This window comes from Megascapheus bottae, chromosome 1, assembly GCF_031878675.1.
Source record: "Megascapheus bottae isolate mThoBot1 chromosome 1, mThoBot2.hap1, whole genome shotgun sequence".
NCBI classification, from domain to species: Eukaryota; Metazoa; Chordata; class Mammalia; order Rodentia; family Geomyidae; genus Megascapheus; species Megascapheus bottae.
In genome coordinates this window covers 38,210,950-38,228,867 of record NC_143509.1, presented here as the reverse complement: position 1 = coordinate 38,228,867, position 17,918 = coordinate 38,210,950, and the positions used below count along the sequence as shown (strand labels likewise).

Sequence of the window (17,918 nt, the reverse complement as noted above, 5' to 3'; positions counted from 1 at the left end):
ACTAGGTCTCCTACCGACATAGGATAAGATGTTAGAACTTTAGAAAGAGAGGCTGGTAAATGAAGCCAATAAAGGGGACCTCCTTACCACAACACTCCAGTAGGGGTGACTCTGGTAGCACAAATAATAAGCTGGAAGAGTTTGTTATAGTCCAAGTAAACAATGTGCTGAGCTGAGATAGCTTGTTCTACCTTAATAAGAGCCTCTGTTGCAAGGGGGGGGTCAAGGATCGTGGGGAAAGGGGATCAGAACTTCCTTTGAGTATGTCAAATAATGGTTTTAACTCACCCATGGTCAGTTTTAAATAAGGCCTGAGCCAATTAATATCTCCTAAAAGCTTTTGGAAATCATTAAGGTTTTTTAAATGAGAAGTGCGTATCTGAATCTTTTGGGATATTATTTTATGAGGGAATAGCTCAAAGCCTAAAAACAAATAGGGTGGTTTTAACTGTATCTTATCAGGGGCATTTTGTAACCCTGCCTTTACAAGCGGTTGGGACATTTCTTGAGACTCTTTTAGTAGGGGCTTGATCTCTGGTCCTGCCAACAAAATATCATCCATATAATGAATAACATATATGAAGGGGTAAAGTTTTCTAAAGGGGTCAATAATTTGTGCTACGAATTTTTGGTATAGGGTAGGGCTATTAGCCATTCCTTGTGGTAATACCTTCCATTGATACCGGGCCATAGGGCCTTTAAAGTTAATTACAGGTAGGCTGAAAGCAAAATGCTGCCTATCATCAGGATGAAGGGGTATTGTAAAGAAGCAATCCTTTAAATCTATTACTGTGTTTTGAAAATTTTTAGGGATGGCAGCTGGTAAGGGGCGGCCAGGCTGCAAGGCTCCCATAGGGACCATGGCTTTATTGACTTGTCTCAAATCCTGAAGAAGTTGCCATTTTCCTGTTTTCTTTTTAATAACAAAAATGGGTGTATTCCAAGGAGAAGTGGTAGGTTCAATTCTGCCAGGAGCTAATTGCTCCTGCACTAGCTCTGTGGCTGCCGCCAGCTTTTCAGTAGTAAGGGGCCATTGATCAATCCACACAAGTTCCGTCTGTTTCCAAGTAATCTTGTCTACGTGGAGTACATTATTGAAAAATTTTAAATCCTAGGCCAGTGTGATCTAATTTGGGTGGGATCTGAAGAGGGAAGGGGAGGCCCTGCTTTTCTTTTCTGAGCCCTTGGCCAGGAAGAAATCCTTGACTAAGCATTTGCTGTGTTATAATCTCATTTGGCCCGCACATAAAAAGCTTCATTTGAGAGAGAATATCCCTCCCCCATAAGTTAACTAGGATATTTGGAATTACATAGGGCTGGACTGTGCCTTTATTTCTGTTAGGGTCCGTGATCAAAGGAACGAGTCTGACACAAAAGCGGAATTTGGAAGTTTAGTTAAACAGAGTTTTATTCTGCGCCTAGCATCGAGAATCATGCTGACCGGTCAGGGCCACCTCTAAGATGTGAGTGAGAGCGACCCCGCCTGATCTTACAGGCTACTTTTATAGGCCCCAGCCATGCGGTTGGGCTGGCCATATACAGGTGGCCAATGGAATTCGGCATGGTTGATTGATGGCTGGGGCAACCACTGACACCTTTGCTGTTTGAATTGACCTATCATTTCAGTGGGCTTCTGGCGCACTGCTCTGATGACAAAGGAAGGGGAGGGAATTCCCTGGCAGGCCAAGGGGGGTGGGGTGGGTAGGAATTCTGGTCACTCCACCTGGTTTAGCGCTCTTGTAATCTGAGCTGTTATCAGAGATTCTGTAGCCCCTGCCTCAGGTCAAGTCCTTTGTCATAAAGATGGGAAATGCCTAGAGTGGATGGATTTCGGGAAGTCAAGAAAGGGGTCCCTTCATTCCCCCCTCGTTTTGGAAAATGAGTCAAATCTTTGACTCTTCCTCCCACCCTATATCCTCCTGTCATAAGGGCCATACTGAGTCCTAAACCCTGGCCTTTTAACCACCCCAATTCTCCTTTGTACAAATGATCATTATGCTGTTTACAATGCAGGGGTCAAGAGCAACATTAGTAAAGCTAAGGATTCTGCAATTGCAGATATTGGGGGTGTTATCACGGAGACCAGCTGGATAAGCTTTTATACACCATCCTTGGGACCCCTGCTTCTCTCGTGCTCAAGTCTCCTTTTATATCTGCCAGGTTATCTTTCATCAGTCTATCATGCTGTGACATTCTCATGCTGTCTCCATCTGGGAGTGATGAATCCAGTAGCTCTTTCCTGCTCTTTTCACAGTGGTTGGAGTCCTGGGTATCACAATGCAGGTACACTTGATGTTAGAAACCAGACGGATGAACATGTCCCCCAATCAACCTGTAAGGCCTGTAAGAACTGGATTGAATCATGGTTAACACTATCAGCTAGTTCAACTTCCCCAAGTTTTAAGGGAAGGTCTCCCTCCAATGGGGAGAACTTTACATGTGGAGAGTTCCCATTACTAGGACATGCTTCATACCATCTGCTACATACTCATACTCTCTGGGATCTGTCGTCCTCCCTTTTCTAGAACATTTAAGACAATTCCTTTCAGATCCTCTCTTTTCTAGAATAAATCATTTTTCTAAAAATTCCTTTCCCAAGGTTTCTTTACTGTCCTTTCTCTCTTTTCATTTGACCATAGCCCTCATTCACATTTAACACCTCTCACCCCTAGACTTCTCATCACAGGGTGCAGAATTCCCCTCACTAAGCCATAGACACCAAGATGGCTATGACTGCAAAAGGCTAGGTGCAGCCTCACTTTATTTTCTCTCCCATGACCTAGGGGACTTTGAACTTAGCACAGATACAGTGTCCCACCACCAAGGGTTTAGTTCCAGTCAGGAAGCAGTTGTAGAGTTGTGGAGCCAGGCTGGACAGGATGTATAGCAGCAGCTTTGTCTCTCGCAGCAGCTCCAATGGAATATCACACTTCCTAAGTTGCCTCCAAATTCTTGCATGCTGGATAAAGAAGCTGAACCTAAGGCCTGACTTTGGTGAAATCTCCCAATGGTCTCCTAATTGCTTTCCCTGAGCACACTTGTTTTTGCAGGCTGGCACCCCATTGGTTTTCAGAGCAGTATAGGGTTGAGATTTCAAAGTAGTAACCAGATTTCCTTTAAATGAGGCTAGGCTTCTCTAGACAGGTATAGAAGACTTGAACCTGTAGCCATTGACACTCCCCACAAGTGCAGTCTCCACTCTTGCACATCTGTTACTACTCTTTCCCATACCTCTAATTTATCCTGTCTCACTTTCCAAAAATGACTCTGGTCCCTTCATCTTAAGGGGAGTTGATGGGCGAAGATCTATCTTCTATAACTTCTTCAAGCTGACTCAGGGGTGTTGTCTCTGTACTTGACCAGGGACCTTAAAAAACTTAGCCTATTTTACCAAGGGGTTGCCAGGATTAGCTATCAGGAACAAAGATTTGCTCCGAACTACAGATCATATTCAACATTAACAACTGCACAAACCTTCTTTGGCAACAATAGTTTAGCTTACTTAGCACCCATTTGCAAAGGCATTTTCCTGATTGTCTGGGGATCTTAATCTCTGTGACCCTAACAATGCTTCAGTTATCAGTGTATGCCTAAACAGATCAATAGGGACACAGCCTCGGGTCCACAAACTTTCCTGAATTTCTCAGTTAGGGCTTTAAACTACCCACTATCACAGATGATTGACACTCCACTTGTTTAAGTAGTTGGTATTGCTGATTTAAGACCATTGCCTGAACGATCGACAGACGATCCTTAACAAATTGTACTAGCCTGTTTAAGATACAAGGTCCAAAAGTTAGGATTAATAACAGGATGATAAGTGGGCCTGTGATGGACGACAACAAGGTAGTGAGCCAGGGCGATCTGTTGAACCAGTCCTCGAACCATCCCTGCTGGGACTGAGAATCCCTTTTCCTTTGAGCAAGTCTTTCTCTGAGTTTATCCATAGATTCTCTGACTACTCCATTTTGATCTGCATAAAAGCAACATTCTTCCTTTAGGGCGGCACATAGCCCTCCTTCCTGTAAGAAGATCTAATCCCCTCCTATTTTGAAGGGGTGAGGTACTGAGGGGGCATCAAGTCTCTCACGGTATGCTGCGGCAAGAGGCTTCCAAATGTCCCTCTGGACCAACTGTAAGGCACACAGATGAGTCTGCAGGGATGGGGTGATTGCAAAGGCAGAAATATCAGCATTAAAGAAGTGGGTTATAGGGGGAGGGGCCCTGTAGCGTTCCCCTCGGCCGGCAAGGAAGAGACGCTACAACGTAACTTCTTCTCAAGCACCTTATTCTCTGCTCATGCAGCATGCGGCAGCAACCAACCAAAGAAGAGACGCTACAACATAACTTCTTCTCAGTCCTTCTTTTATACCCCCGGGAGCCAATCAGGATATCCCCCAAAGCTGAACACCCAATCACATAGTTACACGCAGTTCTTATGTAACACTCATGCAGCCAGCACGACCCAAAATGGCGGGGTTCCCGCTTCCGGGCACGTTAGATTCACATGCACCCTGGGCAGAACCAGAAAACGCCTGTGTGACAAACAACCAACACCCAACGGATGTCGGCGCCATCTTGTAATGGTGGCAAGTGTGGCTCCCTACATCTCCCCCTTCTTGTTTATATTTGAAGGAAAGAAGTAGGCATTTTGCATTGAGTACCAGTGCCTGCAGTTACACCGATCCTCATGCCAAATAGTTATAAGCTAGGAATCGTGCCTGTCTTAGGTTGCCGAATATCCTACTAGACCTTACCTGTCATGGATACAGATATGTTCATGACATACTGCTCTGTCTTAGGTTGGTTCCAGTAGTTATTTATGTCTTACCCGTCTCTGACTACCGATTCATCAAGCTAAAGCACACACAAGACCGTGAGGTGCACAGTTGTGAGGCGTTTGAGATTGTAAAGGAACAAGTCGTCAAGCATACTGGCACCTTTCACACTGGTGTTCAAGTAGAGGGTCCCTACCTTGGCAGGGGTACAAGAGAAGGCAATGTGCTTGCTTTTAGGGCCACCACCCTAAAGAGATGGGAAATACCCATCTCTAACGGCTGCAGCAATCTAAACAACTAAGTACAAAATAAAGATTCAACTAATATTACAATGAAAACTAACTATCATTACTTCAATGGCAAAGACAGTGGCAATTATTAATACAATTACTCTAAGAACCATCCAGTCCCAACAACACTGAACAATACAATTATAAAAACTTCAAAACAACAAAATTAGGCATCCTATGCTTTCAAGGCGGCAAGCCATGCCTGAGGGGATTGTCCCGCTTCGATGGCCGTGAATGCTTGAATTATCATGGCCTGCTCACGGCGCTGAAACCTGGAAAGCTTGCAAAAGCACCACAGGGATAGGAGCGAAATTGCCAAGCCAGTCAGGGCTCCCACTCTGGCCCACTCTTTGAGATGGCTCATGGCAGTGGAGATCCACGATGATAGTCCTTCAGCCAATGCTGGATCCACTCGAGTCGAATTCACGGTGACAATGGCAACCCGCAAACGCTCCTGTCCAATTATCTAGAAGATAACTAGATAATTGTTTAGACAGATTTGCAGCATAACTAAAATTTTGATATTGAATACTAGTAACACATAACCCAGGATATTTCCACTGACAACCTAACTGGGCAATTTGCCATAAGATATCAATTTTCTCTTGAACTAAGTCAATTCTCTGATTGACTATCATTAAACATCCTTTCAATTGCACATTAATACCTTTCTGCACATCCAAAGCTTGAGCAACATTAGCTGAAAGATTATTCAAGGTCTGTGCCGTTTGTACTGTAGTGCCTAGGGCCACAGCGGCAGTAGTTGCTCCAAGTGCTGCCAAAGAAACAGCTGTAACTAACGCAGCAGTAATTCCAGAATCCCTTTTTTGTCTAAATTGAATTATAGCATTAGGGGCATCTACCGGTACAGGTATCCAGCGAGGCATATGGGTAATAATGGCATACTCATACTTGGAGGCGTTCCAGCATTGGGTATAAAAGCAAGTCTCATTAGGGCAATGGCTGGATATACTTTTGCTGACAATAAACATAAAAGGGGGATACACGCATACAGGTGTAGGAGAAAACAAAAGTTTGGATTTATATGATACTCCTTGACCACTGCAGCCTGTAAGAGTGGAGACTGTTGGTATACTATTCTCCTCACATGACTCATCCTCATCGAGCCATTCCTTAAATGTGCTCCATGTGGCATTCCCAGGACCATGGGAACCTCCATCAATCATAACTACAGGCTCTAAATTCATGCAACTACCATTAACACCACATAAAAGCCAATTATCAAAAGGATTAGATACATAAAATTGCATGGGATTTTGATCACTAAAATTCCTACCAAAACAAGTTCTATTAAAATCAGTACTAATGCCAGGGGAAAAGGTAAAAGTTTTTCCTTCATTAGCCCAAATAACAGTATGAGACTGACAACCGGTCCATGGCCAATATTCTCCCCAATTTAACCCCCAACAATAAGGGGTCCATTTCGGTTGTCTTGGGGGAGTCGTATTATCCAACCACTTTGCCGGCCATTGTCCAGCAAGTAGGGTAACATTAGCCTTATGGCAGGGGCCTGAGGAAGACTCAGGTAAGTCAAACCATCCCGCTGTTTGATTAAATAAAATAATACAAGGGGATACATTTGAGAGATTTTGAATAAATGGAAACAAAGGCTTCCATTTAAGGTAAAATTTCTATCTTCTCCCAAATGGGCTTCATCTTTGTCAAAAGGCAAATAAGGTAAATCAAGGGTTCGATTGCTGCTAAACAATCGAGGAAACAACTGTGCATCATGTCTCACTGGCATTGGTCTGGGAAATACCGACAGAATTCCCCATCTCAGGACTGCTCTCCCCGATGTCACCATCATGAGGTGGCACAAAATCCTCAGCATTTGTTGCATTCTGCAATTCTTCATGTTGGATTCTTCTGGTCAATTGTTTGGATACCCAAATTGGGTCCTGTTGATCCTGAGGGAAAACACAAACAGCCCCTCGTACCCATGATAGCATGGGGTCAGGGCCTTGCCATTGGCCTGTTAATATGTTTTTCCATTTTACCAATCCTTTATGTTGTCCGATAGTTGGCGTAGTGTGCCGCTCAGCAGCAGAGTGGCCTTGAATGTCCAAATTTAAAAAATTTATGGTAAAAAGGGCTAAGGAAATTCTCTCTTTTCGTGTCCTATTATACCCAATTCCCCCTTTTTGTTTATGTAAATAGATTTTTAAGGTGCGATGAGCACATTCCACAGTACCTTGTCCCTGAGGATTATAGGGCAGCCCATGGGAAACCTGTACTCCCATGGTTTGACAAAAAGTAAGAAATTGTTTACTAGTATAAGCAGGGCCATTATCAGTTTTTATTAGGTAAGGCATGCCCCAGGAAGCCCAGGCTTCCAAGCAATGAGTAATCACATGATGAGTTGTTTCTCCACCCAAAGGGGTAGCCTGAATGATTCCTGAACATGTATCAGTTGAAACATGTAAGTATTTTGACTTTCCAAATTCTGTAACATGGGTAACATCCATTTGCCAAATTTTTAGTGGAAGTAAACCGCGGGGATTGACATCTAATGACACAACCAGAAGATGGGCAACACACTTAGGGCAATTTAACACAATCTGCCTGGCTGTTTGCCGAGACAGTTTAAACCGAGATTGCAGGGTGCAGGCGTTGACATGAAAGTGATTATGAAATTCCTGGGCATGTTTTTCCGGGTAAAAACAACAAAAGCCATTTGCATACGTGTACACTTATCCACTACATCATTGCCCAAACTTAGGGGCCCAGGTAAACCAGTGTGGGCACGTATATGTAATGGAAAAAAGAGGGCTCTGCGGGCACAAATTAGTTCCTGCAATTGCATAAACAAATTGCATACAGTACTGCTCTTATTTATGGGTCCTGCAGTTTCTAAAACCTGCAAAGCATTAACTACATAAACAGAATCAGAAATAATATTAAAAGGAAATGAACAATTTTTAAATACAAAAAGAACAACCTGTAACTCTACCTTTTGCGCTGATCCAGGCTGAAACTGACACAAAACTGGTTCTTGACCCTCAACCAAATAGGCCCCTGACCCATTCTTGGAACCATCAGTAAATACATTAACTGCTCCAAATATAGGTTGCTTTGCAGTAACTACAGGGAAGATAACTGGATGTTCCTTTAAAAATTGTAAAAGAGGATTTTTGGGATAATGATTATCAATTTTGCCGGTAAACATGCACCTCAAAATAGCCCATTCATCAATGGTGGCATTTAAAACTTGAACTTGATAGGAAGTATATGGGACTATAAGAAAATTAGGTTGACAGCCAAAGTGTTGTATACTGAATTTGATTCTTGATATGGATAAATTGGCGACCACAGTAGGATAATATTCAATAGATTTTGCGGGGGACATTTTTGGATGAATCCATGCTAAAGGTCCAGCCTGCCATAAAACTCCTGTAGGTTGCTTAAAAGAGGCTAAAATAACTAAAGAATTTTCTTGCCCTGGTTCTATTCTTTGTAAAAATGCCGAATCCAATTTTTTCTCTAAAATTTCTAAAACTTTTCTAGCCGCAGGGGTCAATACTCTTGGCGAATCCAAAGCAGAATTACCTTGCAATAAATCACATAAGGGCTTCAATTCACTATTACTCATAGGCAAGGAGGCTTGAATCCAATTAATATCTCCCAAAAGTTTCTGAAAATCATTTAGAGTCTTAAGATGATCTTTTCGCAGTTGCCACTTCAATGGCTTTATTTTTTGAGATGTTATTTTACTTCCTAAATACTGCATTATTCTATTTTTCTGTACCTTTTCTGGGGCTATGAATAACCCTCTGGCCTCCAGGCAATTAATTAATAAAGAAAAGGCCCTATCCAATGTAATTTGATCCTTAGCTGCCAATAAGATATCATCCATATAATGCAAACATCGCACCAATGGGAATTCTTCCTGAACAGGAATTAAAGCTGCCTGCACATACAATTGACACAAGGTGGGGCTATTAGCCATTCCCTGAGGCAACACAACCCATTCAAAACGCTCATCTGGACTCTCTTGGTTTATAGAGGGTAAGGTGAAGGCAAATCTACAAGTATCCACGCAACTCAGTGGAATGGAAAAGAAACAATCTTTTATATCAAGGATAATTAAAGGCCATTCTCGAGGCAAAGTAGAAAGTAAGGGCAATCCTCGTTGAACAGGCCCCATGATCTGCATTTGGTTATTAATTGCCCACAGATCATGTAGTAGTCGCCATTTCCCAGATTTTTTCTTGATAACAAATATGGGAGTATTCCATGGAGACACTGAGGGTCGGACATGTCCTAAGTTCAACTGTTCACGTACTAGGGTTTGGGCTGCATGTAATTTTTCAGAGGGAAGTGGCCACTGAGGAACCCACACAGGTTCCTCTGTCTTCCACTGAATGGGTATGGTCTCCCCAGTGGCCCCTAAGAAAAACCCAGACCCTGGTTTTTAGGGAGTTGTTCTACTGAGACAGGAGAGGTACGTCCCTGTAATTGTTTTCCTAACCCAAGACCTGGTTGAAAACCCATTTTTGACATGATCTTTTCTGCTTTGCTTGGAGTGTCATTGGTAAGCTTGAACTTCATCTGTCGTAGGATGTCTCTTCCCCAAAGGGATATGGGTATAGAAACCACAGAGGGCTGGAAAATCCCACTATGTCCTTCCTGATCTTTCCAATGCAACACAGCTGCACTCATGCTTGGAGTAGATGCATAACCTAATCCTTGTAAAGATTGCGAAGCGACCTGCATTGGCCAGGCTTTTGGCCAGTCCTCTCCAGTATCCAGCAGTCCTAAAATAGACTTTCCATCTATTAATAGTTTGAGAACAGGTCGTTCTTTAAGATCCATGGATAAGTAGGCTGCATTGCCTCCCGAGGATCCAAAGCCTCGATTTCCCCGACTAATATTTCTTGCGGGAAACAGCTTATGACAACTAGGAAGTAACAATAATTGAGCTATGCGGTCCCCAGGTGAAATGGCTGAAATTCCCCGGGGAGATTCCACCATGATTTTAATGGTACCTTGATAATGAGAATCTATTACTCCAGGGTGAATTCTCAGTCCTTTAAGGACGGAGGAGGAACGGCCAATTAATAGGCCCACCGTGTCTGGAGGAAGGGGGCCCTTAAAATCAGAGTCCACTAGTGGGACTCCCATTTTTGGGGTTAGTATGAGTCTGGTGGTGGAACAGAGGTCAAGTCCTGCTGACCCAGGAGTGGCTCTCCTTGCTGGCTCGGATGCCAAAGGGTTGGCCATATCTCTGTTACTGGCCTGGAAGCAGATGTCATTGCCCCATATATTTGAGGGCTCTGGGGACGCGGGCCCCGGTACCCGTTTTTTGAATCCTGCTGATTAAGAGGAGGCAAAGGTCGTCCTTCTTTGTCCTTTACTGATCGACACTCATTGGCCCAATGATTTCCCTTTTTGCATCGGGGGCAGAGACCTGGCAAGGGGCGCCCCTGAGGCTGATTTCCGGAACTTCCCTTATTAATCTTCTCCTCCGGACAGTTTTTTCTCATATGGCTTGGCTTACCGCATTTATAACATGCATTATTTCCCTTTTGTCCTTGTCTTGTCATTTGGACTACTGCGGCAGCTAGACCAGCGTTGGTAAGGGGTCCTCCAATTTCTCTACATACTTTCATCCACACCTCAATGCCTTTTCCTTTGTATGGGGTGATTGCTGCTCTGCATTCTTTAGTACACTGATCAAATACTAATTGTTGGATAAGCGGCATAGCCCTATCGGCATCCCCCAAAATTTTTCCAGCTGCATCAACTATTCGGGCAACAAAATCTGAGAAAGGTTCCAAAGGGCCCTGAATAATTTTAGTGAGATTCCCTGCGACTTCTTCTCTGTTTGGGAGGGCTTTCCATGCTCTAATGCCTATTTGGTTAATTTGGCCGTAAACATCAGCGGGAAATCCATTCTGATCATTAACAAAATTTCCTAATCCTAATAGCATATCTCTGTTCCAATAAGGCCTTCCCTCATTTGCATTAATTGCAGCTTGTTCAGTGGCATATTCCATAACAAAAGCCCTCCAGTCCAGGTATTGCCCCGGGCTAAGACAAGCTCGAGCGAGCGAAGCCCAATCTGCAGGGGTCATACAGTGTCTATTAAGGCTCTCCACCTGAGCTACAGTAAAGGCGGCCCCCACTCCATAGGCACGGACTGATTCGGCCAGGGCCTTAATGGTTTTGAAGTCTATTGGCTCATGATATCTCTGATTATTGGGACCTTCAAAAACCGGGCATCCAAGACAAAGTTGTGTTTGTACTTGCTTCCAGACTTCCGGGGCTCGGGAGCGTCCAACACCCGCAACAGGAGGAGCAGGAGGAGGAGAAAAGGGGGGAAGCAACGCCTTAAAGGGAGGAGTCTCCCGACCCGCGGTAAGGTCCGCTCTCTTGCGTGACCTCTTCCAGTCTGATGTAATACTAAATCGAGATATGGCACCCAGCGCGGGCCTCTCTAAGTCAGACTCCCCCTGCATGTTTTCAGGTGGTAAGGGGGGATAAATGGAAGGAACCTTTCGATCCTCCCCCGGATTCTTGCTTCTTGACTCTGACCTTTCCTCCTTAAACTCTTCCAGTGCTATTTTTTCCCTCCACTAGTGCATTGGAGCAACGCTCATCAGCCAAGCAACTCCTGACTAATTTCCAAATGGGTTTTACCCCGGGTCCTAGCCATCCTCGATCAGCTGCAGTATCTAAATCTTTCCCTAGTTTGTCCCAAGCGGGCAATGATAAATTGCCTGACACCGAGAACCAGGGGGCCACCTCCTCTATATTAAGGAGGAAAAGTCTCAAGCTACTTTGTTTCACTTTTAAATCCTTAGCGCACAACAGCGCATCAAGAGCAGTCTCCAGCTGTGACGATTCTGAGGCTCCAATTGCAGAACCCTTCCCCGCTCTCTCTTTATCTACAGAGGAGAGCAAAATTAATTGGTCCCTCTTACCTGGGACTTACCGGTGCACCACCTTGAGTTCTGAAGTCCCCGTACGGGCCACCAGTTGTAGCGTTCCCCTCGGCCGGCAAGGAAGAGACGCTACAACGTAACTTCTTCTCAAGCACTTTATTCTTCTCCGCTCATGCAGCATGCGGCAGCAACCAACCAAAGAAGAGACGCTACAACGTAACTTCTTCTCAGTCCTTCTTTTATACCCCCGGGAGCCAATCAGGATATCCCCCAAAGCTGAACACCCAATCACATAGTTACACGCAGTTCTCACGTAACACTCATGCAGCCAGCACAACCCGAAATGGCGGGGTTCCCGCTTCCGGGCACGTTAGATTCATGTGCACCCTGGGCAGAACCAGAAAACGCCTGTGTGACAAACAACCAACACCCAACGGATGTTGGCGCCATCTTGTAATGGTGGCAAGTGTGGCTCCCTACAGGGCCCCATACAAGATTTCAAAGGGAGTTAAGCCATGTGGACCAGGTGTATTCCGAACCCGGTATAAGGCTAAGGGTAGGAGTTGTACCCAGTCTCTAGAGCCAGTTTCAAGTGTTAATTTGGTTAAAGTCTCCTTGATAGATCTATTCATTCTTTCTACCTGACCTGAACTTTGGGGTCTATAGGCACAATGTAGTTTCCAATTAATCCCCAGTAGGGTGGCCACCACTTGGCTTACCTGAGACACGAAGGCTGGCCCGTTATCCGTCCCCAATACCTGTGGTATTCCATAGCGTGGAAATATCTCTTCCAGTAGCTTCTTTGCAACTATTTTAGCAGTTTCATGTTTGGTGGGGAAGGCTTCAGTCCAACCAGAAAAGGTGTCAATGAAAACTAGGAGATATTTGTATCCATACATGCCAGGTTTAATTTCAGTAAAGTCTACTTCCCAATGTGTTCCTGGACGATGTCCACGGACTCGTACATCAGGGCCGAATTTGAATTTTCCTGAATTTACCTGAGCACAAGCTTGGCAATTTTCTGCGGCTTGTTGCAAGTAGAAATCTTTATTGGGAATATACATTGTAGGTTCTTCTCGAGCTAGAAGTGCTTTCATTTTCCTGGCACTCAAGTGGGTCAGTCTGTGCAAATGGCTTATTAATTCTCTGCCCATCTTTGTGGGTATTACAAGCTTGCCCTGGTATTCCCATTGATTCTTAATAGGGTTATAGTCAGCCCCCAGTTTTTGTATTAAATCTAAGTCATTATTACTATAAGTCCAATTGGGGTCTACATCGGACCCCCCTTTTTCTGTTAATATGGTCACAGTTAACAATTGAGGCCCCAAGGCTGCCTGCTTAGCTGTCTCATCGGCGAGACAGTTGCCTTTTGCTTCTGGGCTATTTCCTTTTTGGTGGCCAGGGCAATGTATGATGCTCAGTTTCTTGGGCAAGAACAGTGCTTTTAGTAAAGCCAAGATTTTGGTCTTGTTTTTAATTTCTTTGCCCTCAGATGTTAATAGTCCACCTCTCCGATAGATTTCCCCATGGACATGGGCCGTGGCGAAAGCGTACCTGCTGTCCCTTTTGCCAATTGAAGGGCCTGAGTTAAGGCTATTAGTTCTGCTCGCTGAGCTGAAGTCCCGCCCGGCAGTGCACTTGCCCATATTACCTCAGAATCCGTAGTGACCGCCGCTCCTGCCCTGCGTTCCCCATTTAGTAGATAGCTGCTACCATCCCTATACCAAGTAATTTCTGCATCCCTTAGTGGTTGATCCATCAGGTCCGGTCTGGTCCTGTGCATTTCCGCAAGGATCTGTTGGCAGTTGTGGGGGACTGCTTCCTCAGGAGTGGGCAGGAGGGTTGCTGGGTTGAGGGCGACGATGGGCCCGAATTGGATCCGGTCCGCATCCAGTAAGAGGGACTGATAGTGCGTAAGCCAGGCGTTTGACAGCCAATGATCAGGTGGTTGTCTTATTATTGACTCGATGGCATGTGGGGTCAATATAGTTAATGGCTGTCCCAGAGTCAATTTAGTAGCATCTTTGATCAGGACCGCTACCGCTGCCACCATCCGTAGGCAAGGCGGCCAGCCGGAGGCCACAGGATCTAATTTCTTGGACAGGTATGCGATAGGGCGTCTCCAGCGGCCTAGTTTTTGAGTTAAGACCCCCTTGGCATAGCCTTGCTTTTTGTCTGCAAATAGGTCAAAGGGCTTGGTGATATCTGGCAAACCCAGGGCCGGGGAGGTTAGAAGAGCCTGCTTGATATTATCAAAGGCCCGTTGGTGCTCCTCAGTCCAGGTAAAAGGGCTATCTGGTTTGGTCAGCGGGTAAAGGGGGGGCGGCTATTTCAGCGAACCCTGGAATCCATAATCTACAGAAACCCGCAGTCCCCAGGAATTCCCGTACTTGCCGGGAGGTTTGGGGTATTGGAATACCCGCAACAGTTGTTTTTCTTGCATCAGTTAGCCATCGCTGGCCATCATGCAGTTCATAGCCCAAATAGGTAACTGTAGTTTGGCATATCTGAGCCTTTTTGGCAGAGGCTCGATATCCTAACTGTCCCAAAGTTTGCAATAAAGTTCCTGTACCTGTGCGACAATCCTCCTTAGTGGTGGCGGCCAGTAAGATGTCATCTACATATTGAAGCATGATTAGAGAGGGATACCTGACGCGAAAGTCGGCCAAATCCTGATGGAGGGCCTCATCAAACAAGATGGGACTATTTTTAAACCCCTGTGGCAACCTCGTCCAGGTCAGTTGTCGGAGATTCGGTCCTCTGGATCCCGCCACTCAAATGCAAACAAAGCCTGGCTTTGGGGACTCAGTCTTAGGCAGAAGAAAGCATCCTTTAAGTCCAAGACAGTGTACCAAACATGTGTCGGAGGCAAAGTGCTGAGGAGGTTGTAAGGGTTGGGTACTATTTTTTACCCTCTTGTTTACCTCCCTCAGGTCCTGGACCGGTCTGTAATCATCTGTCCCTGGTTTCTTAACAGGCAATAACGGGGTGTTCCATGGTGACTGGCAAGGGGTTAGTATGCCTTGATCCAGAAGGTGTCTGATGTGAGGCCTTATGCCTAGGTAGGCTTCTTTTGACATTGGGTATTGCTTGATACTTATGGGGGCGGCAGTTGATTTTAAATTAATGATTATTGGAGGTTGATGCTTGACCATTCCCATTCCTCCAGTTTCTGCCCAAACCTCCAGATAAGTTTTAAGCCAATAGTCCATGTTTTTATCAGACTTATTAGATTTTTCAAATAATCTGAATTCGTCTTCTAGTTTAAGAGTCAACACATGAAGAGGGGCCCCATTTGGCCCAGTTATTGATGCCCCTTCTTTTTCAAAATGTATCTGAGCTTTTAACTTGGTTAATAAATCTCTTCCCAGGAGTGGATACGGGCAATCAAGCACATGCAAGAAGGAATGTGAGACCTTACCTGATGCCAGATGAACTTTTCTTTCCGTTGTCCATTGATATTGTTTGCCCCCGGTGGCGCCTTGGACCCACGCGGTCTTGTTGCTTAAGGGACCTGAAGCTTGTGTAAGCACCGAATGTTGGGCCCCAGTGTCCACAAGGAAGGTTATGGGTTGCCCCCCCCACATTTAAAGTTATCCGAGGCTCGGGGGAGCGGGGGTTCCTGGCCCTGACATCCCTAGTCTTCATCTAAGGCCAGCAGTTGAGCTGCCTGCTCCTGATTTCTTCTAGGAGTGCGCGGCAGTCTCCCTTGGAGACGTGGGCAATTTTTAGCCCAATGGCCTTTTTCCTTACAGTAGACACATTGGTCTCTGTCAATTATAGGCCTCCTTCGATTTTCTTCTGACTTCTTGTATCCCTGCCCTGCCTGTGTCACAGTAGCCAGAATTTTACTAAGCTCTCTATTGTGCCTTTGATCCTGTTCTCTCTGTTTATTGGATAGATTTTTCCATAGTTTATTATCCCTTTCCTCTTGCAACTTCATAAGTCGTTCTTCCTTCTCCTCTAGAGTCTCCCTTTTGTTGAAAATCTTTTCTGCTTCCTTTAAGAGATCAGACAAGGCATAATCCTGCAAATTATCGAGTCTCTGTAACTTATTTCTGATATCAGGAGCCGACTGCCAGATAAAAGCCATAGATACGTTACCCCTTTGTTCCGGATCTTCGGGATCAAAGGGGGTATATCTACGGTAGGCCTCCTTTAGCCTCTCTAGAAATGCAGTCGGAGTTTCTTCTGATCCCTGAATAGTCTGTCTCACTTGGGCCAAATTAGTGGGCCTTCGCCCTGCGTTTTGGAGACCCGCTAGGAGTAACTGGCGATAGAGACGTAGGTGTCCCCTACCTGCATCCGTGTTATAATCCCAATTGGGTCTGGTCAAGGGGAAAGCCATATCTATTTGATTTTGCAGCAGAGTAGGTCATCCATTTTCCCCAGGAACCAATTTTCTGGCTTCCAAAAGGACCTTCTGTTTCTCCTCACCACAGAGGAGCTGCAAAAGCTGCAAAAGCTGTTGGCAGTCATCCCAGGTTGGCTGATTAGTGACTAAGATAGATTCAATTAGTGAGGTAAGGGCGACAGGATCTTGGGAAAAAGAAGGGTTGTGGGTTTTCCAGTTGTATAGATCGGAGGCAGAAAATGGCCAGTATTGTAACTGCCCTTGTGGCCCATTGGCCTGGCGCAAGGGAAAAGCTTGTGAAAGGCCAGGTTCGCGGCGGCCCCTCAGTCTCCCGGCCATGGGGGAGCCCTCGCCTCTGGTTTGCCATCCTCTCCGCCTTCTGATGAGTCAGACTCTGAGGCTGGTTGAGGGGGAGGCTGGTAAGGCAGCGGATTCTCAGTCATCAAATCTATAAGGACGGAATCCTCGGGAGGAAGAACTGGTTTTGGCTTAATCTTTTTGGAGATAGGCTTTTCTAGAACCGGGTAGATCTTGGAGCTTCTGGGGAGGATAGGGTTAGGTGTTGGGGTAGGAAGTGCGGGAGTTAGAAGGGTATTAGGAGGGGGAGGAGCAGAAGCAGAGGCTGGAGGATCCTGAGGGGGGAGAAGAACGCTTTTGGGGTTAATAAAAGGGGCTACCAAGGGAGGAGGATCATCGGCCAAGTTTTCCCAAGTGATGATGTAAGGTACTTGGTCAGGATGCCCTTGGGGGCCTTGATCGAAGACCCGAGACTTGACCTGCAAAATAATCTCGCGGTTAAAAGTCCCCTCTCTGGGCCAGCCAACGTTGAATGCTGGCCATTCGGAGGTACAGAATGTTTGCCACTTCTTTTTCTTGATTATAACAGACTGGTTGTTAGCTCGGACCTGCACGTCCTGCCAATGGTCAAGGGTTAAACTTAAAGGGGTAGTTACAGACTGTCCCATCCTGGATTCTGAATAAAACAAATAACAAATACCTACAACGCTGAACAAGACAAACAGACCGGTCACAAGACGCGCCGCGCGGCTTCGGCGCCAAACCACAAGCAGAGTCTCAGATGGCCGAGGGGGGGCAAAAGTCGTCCCTTCGTCCAACAAATGAACGTATCCTTCCGATGCGCTCGGGGCTCCGAAAAATCGGGCCCCTCAAATCCCTGGGACGTCTCCCAGGATGGCAGGGGAGAAGTCCGAGCCCATCAGCTCCTTTTCTCAAACTGCCCCAAAATACAAGGCTATTACGCGTAATAGTACAAACCAGGGGACTCGAACCCCACGTGGGACTCTGACCCACGCAACATAGAACAGGAACAGACACAGACAACAAGCAGGCAGACAAGACGTCAGAGACAATGGCCGGCCAGCTTACCTCCCGGTGGGACCGGTGGTCGTTGGGCTGGGGTCCACGGTGGAATCTCGGTGGGACCTCCAAATGAAAGACCCTTGGAGACCCGCACCCAAGGACGCACACATGGACCACTGGATGCAACAGGCAAGAGGATTTTATTCGGGCATATGCTCGTGCTCCCAAGTCCACATGACCACGAGATCCGCAAGGTTTGGGTCAGTGTTTG

At 45.7% G+C, this 17,918-nt stretch overlaps 1 protein-coding gene across 1 annotated transcript; it reads right to left on the bottom strand.

The window, feature by feature from the left end:
* Positions 1 to 12,714: 12,714 nt before the first annotated feature.
* LOC150068958 (uncharacterized) lies at positions 12,715 to 17,292 on the bottom strand. Its single transcript, XM_090329742.1, is given in 9 exon segments — positions 12,715 to 12,770; positions 12,773 to 13,537; positions 13,540 to 14,293; positions 14,295 to 14,728; positions 14,731 to 14,876; positions 14,878 to 15,554; positions 15,556 to 15,588; positions 15,590 to 16,603; positions 16,681 to 17,292. Coding segments are annotated over 9 exon segments (4,491 nt in total).
* Positions 17,293 to 17,918: the final 626 nt, after the last annotated feature.